The 13,680-nt window shown below is 36.8% G+C and overlaps 1 protein-coding gene across 1 annotated transcript in view; it reads right to left on the reverse strand.

The window, feature by feature from the left end:
• Window positions 1–13,680, reverse strand: part of LOC139141308 (formimidoyltransferase-cyclodeaminase-like) — a 32,606-nt gene that overhangs the window by 18,508 nt on the left and 418 nt on the right. The window contains exons 2-4 of the mRNA XM_070710934.1: window positions 9,912–10,095; window positions 9,181–9,309; window positions 3–91 (exon numbers count right to left, since the gene is read on the reverse strand). Coding sequence (XP_070567035.1) covers window positions 3–91; window positions 9,181–9,309; window positions 9,912–10,095 — 402 coding nt within the window. The remainder of the gene's footprint in view (window positions 1–2; window positions 92–9,180; window positions 9,310–9,911; window positions 10,096–13,680) is intronic.

A 13,680-nucleotide genomic window follows, 5' to 3' on the forward strand; every position in this document is an offset into this window, starting at 1 on the left:
ACCTTTTCAGGCAAAGCTTCATATTCTCCGGCTCTGATCTGTGGCAGGGTTCTCCTAGACTCATCAGTGGCAGCATAGCCATACAGGTAGACTGTGGAAAATATATCGGAACAGAATTAATGGACACCGTATCAGCAACCTGTTACCTTGGCAACTGGTGTCAAGTGACTTACACTCTGAGCCTGCTTTGATGCTCTCTGCCACAGTTTAGATTGCTTGCTCACTGTTTGCATTGCCATGGTTTTCATTTCAGAAAAAAAGATTCCGTCACCAATACTAATTTCTTACAAGAGCATCATGGGACACACATGAACTGTGGGCAACTCATTACTAGTTTTCCCTCAATTTGGATTTTAACAAAGTTTCAGGTGAACATTTTGGAATTCTACATTCAAAATTTTGTATAGAATATCTTATTCCATGATGTAAATTTTGCAGATTAATAAGCAGCAGATTTATTAAATATGTTATGTAATGTTACTTTGTGGTGTTTATAAATATTCATAAACCTAACATTAAACTACTTTGAAAGCACTTTGCATGGGCATAAAATTGAGCAATATCCCCTGCCGGGGATTTTGACATGTGGCACAAGCAGATAGGTGAGTGCTATATGTCTTGAATTGTACAAAAATCTTGTGTATATCCGTCTGCAGTGGCGCTTATTGCAATCATATCAACTTGTGTCTCTGTTGTCTTATTAGAGTGTTCTCGTCACTTTAAGCCTCAAATGCAGAAAACAGACATCTGACAGACTGAATGTCAGAAATTCAGCATCCGAGACCGAACATTTTTATAAGTTTGAAATACGTTGACAGCATAACACATGCACACAGCAGACGACAAAAAGTGACATTGCAAGTATGGCAAAGTGCCAAAAGTATAGTGAGGCATTTCTAGAATGAGGATGAAAAAGTCTACATCTGTGTTTGCAAAATATGAATTATTAATTTATGTGTAATATATTTATTATCTCCAAAATTTCCCTGCAAGCTAAATGCGCTCCCTGTTATTGGTTTCCGCATAACCCTCTATGCTGGTTTAGGGACTCATTATAGCACTGCTAAAACAGTATTTTAGCATCGTGGAATGAGCTCTCGTCCAATCAGAATGGTGCATGATACTAGGTACTAAGGTAGCATGATATAATATAAGGTTATTAACAAAATACTGGGATTTATGTCCGAGTACATCGTGCAGCAGAGGTGTTGTCCAAGACGCGGACAATACCGAAGCGTATGATGTACAAGGACATAAATCTTGGTATTTTGTGAATATTCTTATTATTATACACCTTTTTTTGTTCAATTTTACCACGAAAAAGTCAAAATTAAAGCATTTTTGGGATGCCGGTCGCTCACTGCACTGAGCGATCGCGAGCAAACCAAGAACGCATTCAGCGCATCCGCTAAGCACACAGAATGAAATTTCAAACCCGCGAGGCGCAGTGTATGTGATAGAAATTGTAGGTCAGCAGCATAATTTCACTCAAATTCACAGGGTTTTGATTCACCATTAGTGATGTTTTGAAGTGCTGAACGTGCAGAAGTATAGTTTTTGTTAAAAATTTAAAATCATCTCTCCTTTTTCCCCATGCTGACGTAAAGGTTTTTTGAGGGCAAAGGTCAAATAGCGGCCAATAACAGCAAAAGTTATTGTACTGCGCGTCAAAGTTATTGGACTGCGCGTCCTCTGATACCGAAACTTACTGTACGACAAAACTCCATAGGTTACAGACGGAGGTGTATGATAATATAGTATACATTTCATATAAATATGTTCACACTATCAAAGCTTCTAATATAATACTGAAATTTCAGTGATTTTCTCATAATCTATCACATTTACTGGTAAGATCACACATCCTTCTTTATAGCTTGTAAACTTGATTTAGAACTGCAGACTATTTGGATAACATTTCACACCCTCTGTTATGCATGAAAACTACTAGTAGGGTATTTCAGAAACCATTATATCCGACACTTCAGGTGTACATACAAGTACGTGTCTTTGTGTACCATTTGGTACCTACAAAAATGTGAAATTATCGCAATATAAGGTCTTTATTGTTAGCCATTTTAGAATGAGACATTCTAAGATTAGCTTCTCAGTGCAACGCAAGACAGAATTCATTGTGTCTGATAACAGCTTGTTCTGGAAAGGATTTGCAGCCTAAACTTTTGGAGGTCAACCAGTCTGCATGGAATTAAAACTGCAAGCATATGGTACCTACGTGTGTTTCAGGACTCATAATGAATAACTTATTTATTGGATGAAAAAAACTAAAAAAAAACAACAAATATTATATTATATCAATATTAATCAATGCATGTCGGTCATCACAGTAGTGTACATGTATATGCCCCTCGTACTTACTGGCCCTGAATCATTAAAAGCTCAGGAAATGTATAATTAAAGTTGTCTAGATTCTTAAAATCAAAGTGAGACTTGAGTGGACACCGTGGGTCATCAGTATGTATTAGGGAGATGGTGCAGTGGCAAAGGATGTGAAATTTTCAGAAGAGTTACTTTCAGAATGTGCTTAGGAATACAATTCAGAATAATATTCAGACACTCACTATGTGAGATAATATTCTGTATATTCCAGAAGAGTCCTTTCAGAATGTGCTTTGGAATACAATTCAGAATAATATTCAGACACTCACTATGTGAGATAATATTCTGTATAGAAGTAACAAGTCATTGACATTGACATAGTCCCCACTTGTAATAGGAGTATTAGTCTTGATGGGGCAGGGAAATGAGGTCATTAAGAAGTATCACTGGAGTGTATATGTTCAGATCTATGGACACATAGGTCGATGTCATTGTTCCCATTTTGAAACAAGAGGCATGTTTTAGTTATGGTTCTAAATCGGGAAAAAAGATCAGACCTCTAACTGTATTGGCCAGCCAAGAAATACATATGTGCATAATAAATGAGGTACAAGATGTGACATCTAAGGTCTACTATCCTATCAAAATTGAAGCGTAAAGAACTTGTGGTTACTGAGTTATGCATATATATGCATATTCAAGGTCAAAGGTCATCAAGGTCACGTGACATTTTGAAAAAAAAACCCCATTGTATTGCTAATTAATCCATATATGCCAAAATTCAGACCTCTAGCTCTATTGGCTTGCCCACAATTATTTGGGCATAATTAACGAGGTAAAGCATGTGTTGTCATAAGGTCTCCCATCCTACTTAATATAAAGGACATAGCACTTGTGGTTACTTATTTATTGACATAATCGTGTATTTTACGTAAAAGGTTATCGAGGTCACATGACATTTTGTCAAAAAATTTCTATCCTATAGTCTGTCCCTATATACTAAAAATCATACATTTACCTCTATTGGCTTGCTCAAAATTAGATATGCACATAATTAATGAGGTACAATATGTGGCGTCATAAGGTGTCCCATCATACCAAATATGAAGGGTGTAGCACTTGTGGTTCCTGAGTTATGGACAAATATGTATATTTGAGGTCAAAGGTCATTGAGGTCACGTGACATTTTTTCAAACAAATTGTATTGCTAAGTTATCCCTACATACCAAAAATCAGACCTCTTGCTCTATTAGCTCGCTCAAAATTAGATATGTGCATAATTAATGAGGTACAATATGTGGCGTCATAAGGTGTCCCATCATACCAAATATGAAGGGTGTAGCACTTGTGGTTACTGAGTTATGGACAAATATGTATATTTGAGGTCAAAGGTCACTGAGGTCACATGACATTTTGTCAAAAAAATTGTATTGCTAAGTAATCCCTATATACCAAAAATCAGACCTCTAGCTCTATTGGCTCGCTCAAAATTAGATATGTGCATAATTAATGAGGTACAATATGTGGCGTCATAAGGTGTCCCATCGTACCAAATATGAAGGGTGTAGCACTTGTGGTTACTGAGTTATGCACAAATATGTATATTTGAGGTCAAAGGTCACCGAGGTCACATGACATTTTGTCAAAATAATTGTATTGCTAAGTTATCCCTATATACCAAAAATCAGACCTCTAGCTCTATTGGCTCGCTCAAAATTAGATATGTGCATAATTAATGAGGTACAATATGATTCGTCATAAGGTGTCCCTTCATACCAAATATGAAGGGTGTAGCACTTGTGGTTACTGAGTTATGCACAAATATGTATATTTGAGGTCAAAGGTCACCGAGGTCACGTGACATTTTGTCAGAATAATTGTATTGCTAAGTTATCCCTATATACCAAAAATCAGACCTCTAGCTCTATTGGCTCGCTCAAAATTAGATATGTGCATAATTAATGAGGTACAATATGTGGCGTCATAAGGTGTCCCATCATACCAAATATGAAGAGTGTAGCACTTGTGGTTACTGAGTTATGCACAAATATGTATATTTGAGGTCAAAGGTAATTGAGGTCACGTGACATTTTGTCAAAAAAATAGCATTGCTAAGTTATCCGTACATACCAAAAATCAGACCTCTGGCTCTATTGGCTCGCTCAAAATTAGATATGCACATAATTAATGAGGAACAATATGTGGCGTCATAAGATGTCCCATCATACCAAATATGAAGGGTGTAGCATTAGTGATTACTGAGTTATGGACAAATATGTATATTTGAGGTCAAAGGTCACCAAGGTCACATGACATTTTGTCAAAAAAATTGTATTGCTAAGTTATCCATATATACCAAAAATCAGACCTCTAGCTCTATTGGCTTGCTCAAAATTAGATATGCACATAATTAATGAGGTACAATATGTGGCATCATAGGGTGTCCCATCATACCATATATGAAAGGTTTAGCACTTGTGGTTACCGAGTTATGGACAAATATGTATATTTGAGGTCAAAGGTCACGTGACATTTTGTCAAAGCGTCTGAGATATCTGATTGAACGGATGGACTCACATGGATGGACTGACGGACTGACATGACCCAATCTATGAGCCCCTGGACTTTATCTGTGGGGACTAAAAACTGTGTCACTGCATCCTTTTTGCAATAGAATACGATGAGAAACTAAATTTTTATTTTTCTTGGCTTATACATGGGAGTCTATGGACTGCCTTATACATGGGAGTCTATGGACTGCCTTATACATGGGAGTCTATGGACTGCCTTATACATGGGAGTCTATGGACTGCCTTATACATGGGAGTCTATGGACTGCCTTATACATGGGAGTCTATGGATTTCCTTATACATGGGAGTCTATGGACTGCCTTATACATGGGAGTCTATGGACTGCCTTAAACATGGGAGTCTATGGATTGCCTTATACATGGGAGTCTATGGATTGCCTTATACATGGGAGTCTATGGACTTCCTTATACATGGGAGTCTATGGACTGCCTTATACATGGGAGTCTATGGACTGCCTTAAACATGGGAGTCTATGGATTGCCTTATACATGGGAGTCTATGGATTGCCTTATACATGGGAGTCTATGGATTGCCTTATACAGGGGAGTCTATGGAGGCGAAAACTAAAAAGTCCTCTAACACGGCCAAATTTGATCACATTGTGAAACAAATCAACGTGCATCTGTATGAGGTAGAGTACTATCCTTTTACCAAGTTTGAACAAAATCGCTCCAGGCGTCTCTGAGATATCTGCGTGAACGAAAAAAGTCATAAAATATGCAAATGAGCAATTAATTAATAAGCCACACCCACCAAAATCTATTCAGATCTAAGTCTCATCATGATAATACCAAATACCAAATTGCATGACATTGGACCTAAGGGTTCTTAAGTTATGAGTGGAACAAAATCTGTCTACGGACGGACGGACGGACGGACAGACGGACAGACAGACGGACACACACACAGACATTGTGGCGACATAGGACACCTTTGGTGCTTCGCACCACGGTGTCCAATAAAAGGGTTTTCTGCTTTCCTGATTTTCATACACCTATCGTATGGCTGTAACAGGAATATACCGGTATAGCACTCTTTCTTCAAATAAATTTCCATTATACATGTAGTCCCCCATACTGGACAGTCACATGTATGTACAATTGTTATTTCCCTGTGCTCTAAATCTGCAGAGTGTAGAAAGAATGCTGTAGTTCTAGCAATATCAGAATGCGGTTAGTTTGCACCAATTTTAGTTTCAGTTCTCACATGTACAGGTGTATGTCAGCTTCCCTTCAGTTAGAAAATTGAAAAATACCGTCAAGGACACTATGTGCTCACATTCGGTTTGAATTGGTCCATTCGAGAAATATTTAAACCAGGAAAAACAAGAACGACAAAAGCAAATAAGTCTCCAACTTAGGTACTGGAGGTCATCTTTAGGAACATGCATATCAACTTCCATAGCAATGGGAGCAAATGTCAACAACAAAAAACAGAGAAGGCTTGATAAAAAGAAAAGGTGGGAGTGGGCAAAAAATGCACAAGGGATCTGGTAAAAAAGTAATGCTACATCATCAATCTTCTAGACCCTACCCCCTCCTGAATATCAAATGTTCCACCCCTTGGTATTACATAAGACCAAATGACAGGAAGTACATTTACAACATTGGAGATTTTTTAATTAATGCCATGAGTGTTATCATTTCTAGTGTAAACAGCACTTAAGGTAGTTAAAGATAGTGAAATGCCTTCCACTGTTGGCGGTGATTACAACATCTGGAATTATCCTTGATCCAAATTTCTCATCAGTTCTTGTATGTCTTACAAAGAAAAGTTGCAAAAATTGGTCCAAAATGAAAAAAATCACCTCAGCTTTGTTTTCTGGATCAAATTTTCCTACAAATTGATACCAAATATGACAACATTATGTTCACAGCCTTCAAAATTGTCTCACAACATATCCTGGGTTGGTGTAGGTCATTTAAGGTCACAAACTGAGAAAATTACCTAAAATAAACGAATTTTGGGGTTTCCCAACACTTTGAGCAGAAAATTTATCTAATAACATCTTTCGGGACTTTATACCAAATTACAAAGCAATCAAACAAGGGACTTTATACCAAATTACAAAGCTATCAAACAAGTAATTTTGAGATAAAGTTTTCTTGACCAAAAATGACAATATTGTCTTAAAAATACAAATTCTTATATTTCAGGACAATTTCCACATATCTAACTATTGTCATCTCTGTACGTCTGCGTACCAAGTATGAAAGCTGTCTGTCCAGGGGTTTTAAAAAGGAAATACTGTTTAAGATTTTTTGACCAAAAATGACAAAATTGCTTAAAAATAGTAATTTTCCCAATTTTGTCATAATTTCAACAAATAAGAAGACTAACACCCTTGTACAGAGACAACCCAAATTTCAGAGCGATTGGGTTGGCGGTTTCAGAGAAGAAGAATTTGTACTGAAAATGGGAAAAATCACAAAAAAATTCAGCAAAAATACAAAATTAAGGATATCTTCACAATATTCATAAAACTGTATAAGGTTTACCTAAGGTACTTGCATACAAATTTTCAAAGCAATCAAAAAAGCAGTTCTTGAGTTATTTATTCTTAACCATTTTCACATTTTGTAAGCTCATTTGCATAATTTTGGCAATGCAGACTTCATTTGAACAAAATCTCATCTATAGCCCAGGATGCATCCACACACCAAATATCAAGCTGAAACGTGCAGCGGTTTGCATGTTTTTGATGTTGACGGACATACTGTACGTACATACATACATAGATACATAGATACATACATAGATACACACATACACACATACATACAGACGCCATCGACTTCAGCCTATATGATAAACTCACATTGGTATAACCAAATGTGAGCTAAAAAAGTGGCCCACAGATCTTCTGGACGAATAGTTGTAGAGAACGCCAGTAATATTATTATGACTCTTCCAGTGTGCCACTAGCAGGACCCTTTGAGTGCAATAATTTTTCACAGCAAAATTTTAGTGCAACATTTTGCCAATTTTTAAGAATTTTTCGGTGATGTTTTTGATAATTTTGGACAAAACAGACACCACATTTGATTGGCCACAGTTTTAAATCAAATTTTGGCAAAAATTTCTGAAAAAAATGACCAGGGTATATCAATAAAGGCAACAAAAAGTTGACTTTGGCGCTCAAAGAGTTAAGGCCCTTTTCCAAACAATTTGAGTTTTGTGAATATTGCTGTCTGTCATCAATAAAGGAGGCAAAATCATAACTGGCAGACAAATGCATACATGTTGACGGGGGCATTTCAAAAATTCACATGTAAGTGAATGTGTTATACAGTTGAAAAAAATCTCATGGCCATAACTATCAACACCTGCAAAACCGTCAGAAACGTGATAGTTTGAATCCTTAGCAGGACATTAATTTTTCAGGTGGCGGTCCATGGTGAGCTGCTGGTCCAAGTTTGCTGACTCAACTAGTAGATTTATTTTCTTTCACGGCAGTATCTACAGTTTTGAACTTGATAATTTTTATCAATGAAATATCCCAATGATTTAGACAGAATCAACTCTGTTGTCATGCATATGAAAAAAAAATAAACAAGTTTCTGCTCCCCATTACCATCAATATGTTGCACGACCTTGAAAAATATTGTAAATCATTTTAATTTCTGACTGTTTATGGCAGTGGCTCAACCTACCATGCACTTTGTAATCTATCTGTGATAGCTGCACTATCCTAAAGGTACATGTCCAGAAAATAATGAACTTAAAGAACTTAAATGATTTTGTAACACACCTCGTCAAAACTCGCTGTATTGATTCGCTAATTCCAGGTCACGTGGCATGCATCATTTTGGTGCTGATACATGAAAAGAGCCGGTTACCTATCAACACTTTCCAAAACTGTTAACTGTTAATGGTTCACAATAACTGTTGACTGGCAAAATTTGAAAGCACAGTGTATGCATGACAGTGAAGAAAATGGCAGTGTGGTCTGCAACCAAGATGAGTGATAGTAGGGGAACTTCTTGACCATTCAGTGAGACAAATAGATGAGGTGTGTTGCAAAACATATCTTGACTGACAATATTCAGGTAACTTGCATATTTGTTTCTCCTTGGAACTGAGAGTCATCCAAAAAGTATCTTCCCCGTTGGCCTACAGTCCCGTGAAACTGGCTGCTTTGGGGGGACTCTCAGGCCCTCGGGCAACAAACCTATGAGTGCTATGAATGCTATTACCCTCAATATGAGTATAACATTGCTCAATGCTAGACTTGAGAGGGTTTCCCATTACCTGGCACTCCTAGCTCTCCAGCTAGTCTTTCACCAAACTCTTTAGCACACAGTACGCAGTCTTCCATGGTCACTCCCCGGACTGGAATGAATGGACACACATCCAGGGCACCCATCCGTGGATGTTCTCCTGCAGCAAATGAAAAAGTGAAGATCAGTATTTGCATGTTGTAAGTTGTAAGGATGTAAGGAATAATGTATTTTCACCACAGCCATAACATCGTCTTTGACCCTTGAATTTCACGTGAGCATTAGTTGCATTTATTCAATGGACAATGCATCATTTGCCTGAAGTACAGATAATTTTCCCAAACTCCGGTAGTTTGAAGTGTTGTACAAAGAACACTGATCAGTAAACATATTACAATATTTCAATAAAATTATATCAGTACTTGGGAATACATGCATGATAACAAAGAATCCTTGAAATTTCATGTGGCTGTTCTCTATATCAACTGAAAGTTAGAGCACCCCATCTGCCTTCGGCCCACTGCCATCCTATATTAAGGAAAGGTACACATTGAACATTGCTAACATTGTACCGAGTACCTCTTACCTAAGACAAAATGGATAGTCAGCTTTCATCCTGCAGTTAACCATACAAATATTTCCAAATTTACCGTATAAATTTATTTTTTCATCTGGTTGGAGGATGAAGTGGCATTGTGCAAGTAGATGTATGATATTATATGGTTTAATGTATTATGTACTGTGAGTCTGCCATCAACTCACCAGTGTGTCTTGTCATATCAATAGTCTGATATGCCACTCTGGCTGCGTTGAGGGCACCTTCCACAATGGTGTCTGGACTGCCCACGAACGTGTAGACAGTGCGGTTTGTTGACAGGCCTGGGTCGACATCAAGCAGTGACACACCCTCTGTGCTGCCAATAGCATTTGCTATGGCTTCTATAACCTGCAATGAAAGCAAAGGTCGTATATGTGGTAAAACTCCTTGAAAACTTGTGTGGACAAAAGCCAATTCAATATTTGCTGTATTACAATTGTACTTTTCAGCAAAAGCATCTTCACGTTTGCCAGTTAGACAAATTAGTGACATTTTCAAAGGGAACAAGCAACCCGTACTCAAGATTGTACAGTTACTTAATTTTGTGAAAATTGAAATTGCAAGTAATTGACTGCAGTACAATGTGTATTATAAAGTGTGCAGACTGAATTGAGTGAACAGTGGGTGGCTGTCTGGGATCATAAATGGCTGCATTGATGAATGTACAAAGTGACAATATTCCCAATACACAACTCATTACCTTCACGCAGAGACCAAAGTCACTCAGTACTTATAAAACATGTTATTTCAAAGAAAGCACTTGTACTAGTCGAACAAATAGAACCCATTCCAACTCTGTGGGTGTACCAGTACATGGTGGAAGGCTAGAGTCAACCTACAATTTTTAATATCTACGAGAAATGCAATTTTTATTCTGATAAATGAAAACAAATCAATATTTCCCGATGAATGTTATGATAACACATATTTAACTGATTAAATTTCAATGAAGAAATAGCAAACGAGAAAAATATGGAAATTACGTTTTCTGTTTGTTTTGTTCATGATTACCATGCATGCATTGCCAGGCAACACTAACAGGAAGTGCATTTCTATAAGTGCAAAGGTGAAAGGTCATTACAACACATTCTGGCATATGGAATGTACAGTTTGAAATTTGTTTTGTAGAATGTATATCAATGATGTCAAAATTTACTTTTGCTTTTTATCAAACATACCGTATTGTTGTAAATTTGTAAATATTAACTACAATTTTTTCAGTGTATGCCATTCCGTAAATAAGAATCCTAGCACCCCTCCACAGATTCATATTGTGTATATTGAAGACAAGAATTGTATTCAATTAAGTAATTCAGTCATCCAATGAAAATCAGATGTGGAAAATACTGGGTCTTGATACATGTATATATGTGCTGGGTCTTCATACATGTACATCATGACACATACAAATACATGTAATGAAGACCAAGCATCTCGCACATTGTATATTTGCTTTTATAGCTTTTGTGTTTGCTGTCCTTGCCCCTAGCAAGAAAACAAATATCAAGGACTCAGAAAGGAAAAGCAAATTAACCTATCCCCTGTGTCTGATTTTATTCAGACTGTGTGCCAATCTGGATGTGCTAACTTTGTTTGTTTCAATACTTCCCTAAATTACCAGAGCTTTTTGATCTGTAATATAATTTCAGTTTGGTTGACTGAAACTGTTTCCAAGCAAATCTCTCATTGTTTATTTTTATGAAGGTATTAAGGACAGGACACCTGTGTTACCAAGGCTCTTCATCTGAGTTCCCTTTTCTATATTGCAAAAATCATTTCCGGATCATTAGTGTCGAATCATTAGTGTCAAATCTGCATTCTGGAATAATTTGGCAACACAACAAAGTATGTTCTACGTTGAAATGTGTAAAAAAACACCCTGCGTGCAATATGCAGTAATATTGTAGAAAGATGAATTCTTGTCAAGATATACATTCAGCTGTCGATGATGATATTGGACATGATAGAGTTCCAAATACATGCTACAGTTGTTAGTGAACAAGTTGAACACAAATCTTTATGATGCTGGTTGTGGGACATGAAACTGTATTTTAAGACAGAATGTCAATTCTGGAAAGTAAAAGTTACTGTTAATAGGCCATTATTGATAAATATGACCAGAGAACTCAATCCGTATGGAACACATACAAATTTTAAATAACTATTAATAACTATTAATAATATGGAACTTGGTAAACACAACATCATATGGTTCTCTTTTTGGAATAAGTTTTTCAGGAGTCATGTTGAACCATGCCTCACATTGGAATTATGCACATACATTGGTAGAGTAAGTATGATAATTTGCCAATTATTCTGAACATAATCTATCAACATATGGCCATAGTCAGCATAAATGCATGTCTACCATATTTTGATTAGCTTTTAATCTGCAATGTAACATTAAAAACAATCATTTACAGAATTGAGTCAAAACTTGAAATGATAGTAAAGGCAAGAGAAAGCATTGACCAAACTCTTCGAATTTTTTCTCATGAAAATCAGCACATCAGTGGGCGAAAGAATTTCACTGTAGTTATAAGCTAGAAAGAAATTTGAAAACTTAAAAAAATGTAGGGTTTCTGAATCTTTGCTTGGGATTCAATCACGCAACTCTGGAACAATAAGCCACACCAGTACATCTTCAGAGAAAATTCGTCCACCAACATTTTCACATTACATCATCTTGTGACTCAAGCGAGGACACGACGCTTGTTTGTGACTTGTTTGAACAGGTTAGAGGTTGCCATTTTCAAATTACAAAGAAAACAAGGACAGAAGTGCACACACAGACAGTGGACTTTGACAGGCCATTAAGTAAACATTTACATATGGCAATACATGGCCCAGCCATGGAGCATTGAACCTCTGTTTGACAAAGTGTGTGCTCTTCGTCTTGAGCGTGAGTATAATGGCGTTAAGGGTTTTGAGTGGATAATCTTCAGTATAATATCTTCAGGTGAATCTTTTGTTTAGACCATCACTACTTTGATACTTCAATACTTTGACCTTTTATGGTTAAAACTATACATCGTTTGCATGCATACCCTAGATTATGCATGTAAGTGAAAGTGCCATATTATCTAATATTGTAAATGATATGCCGGATTGCATGGAATTGACTGAAAGCCAGAGCTATTGTACAGTTCCCTGACGAAGCCAGTCTGTCTTTTTCACTATTGTCCAGGGTATTTGTGACTCACAAATGATGCCATAATCGCCCAATGACCCTTTCTCAGTGCAATGACCATAGTAGTACAATAATGGCTGCAGGGATTCTTGCACACTTGGTTTACACAAAGTTCATCATATTTAATACATTAATTCACGCACACACAAACATGTTACAAGCTGACATGGTTGAAATTATTTGTATGCAGTATGTAAATTCGACTATAGACAAAAAACCCCACAGACAAAAAACCAAAAACAACAGGTACGATATCAACCAAATGAGACACATTCAGCTTTACATATTCACGTCTATGTCGGGTGCTGGGGTCTGTCTACACGCTTATCAAATATGATATTGAACGCTGTCTTTGTTATTTCAATGGCATTGAAACCATTCTTGTTAGTTTTGTGTAAAATTATAAATTTAAGGTTTCATTTGTTCAGTATATCGCTGCTGTTTACAATATTTTTAATTGTGAACCTGGACACAAACCAATATCTAGATATCTTTTGAAACGTACACGATACGATACTGAAGTATTTCACCTCTAGAACATGGCGTTACTAACGGTTGTCATGGAAACAAATATATGTATTCTTTGTTTATGCTACTCGAGTTCCGAGCCTCGGTCGTCGAGTCTGCGAAGCACGGTAGCCCGAAGAAGGATCAATCCCATTTACTTTACACTTTGTACGAGAAGACCGCATTGCACGCAAAACTGTCTAAACGTCAACAGGTATTTTGTGGGATTTCTGGAG

Source organism: Ptychodera flava, chromosome 9 (assembly GCF_041260155.1).
Source record: "Ptychodera flava strain L36383 chromosome 9, AS_Pfla_20210202, whole genome shotgun sequence".
Classification (NCBI taxonomy): Eukaryota; Metazoa; Hemichordata; class Enteropneusta; family Ptychoderidae; genus Ptychodera; species Ptychodera flava.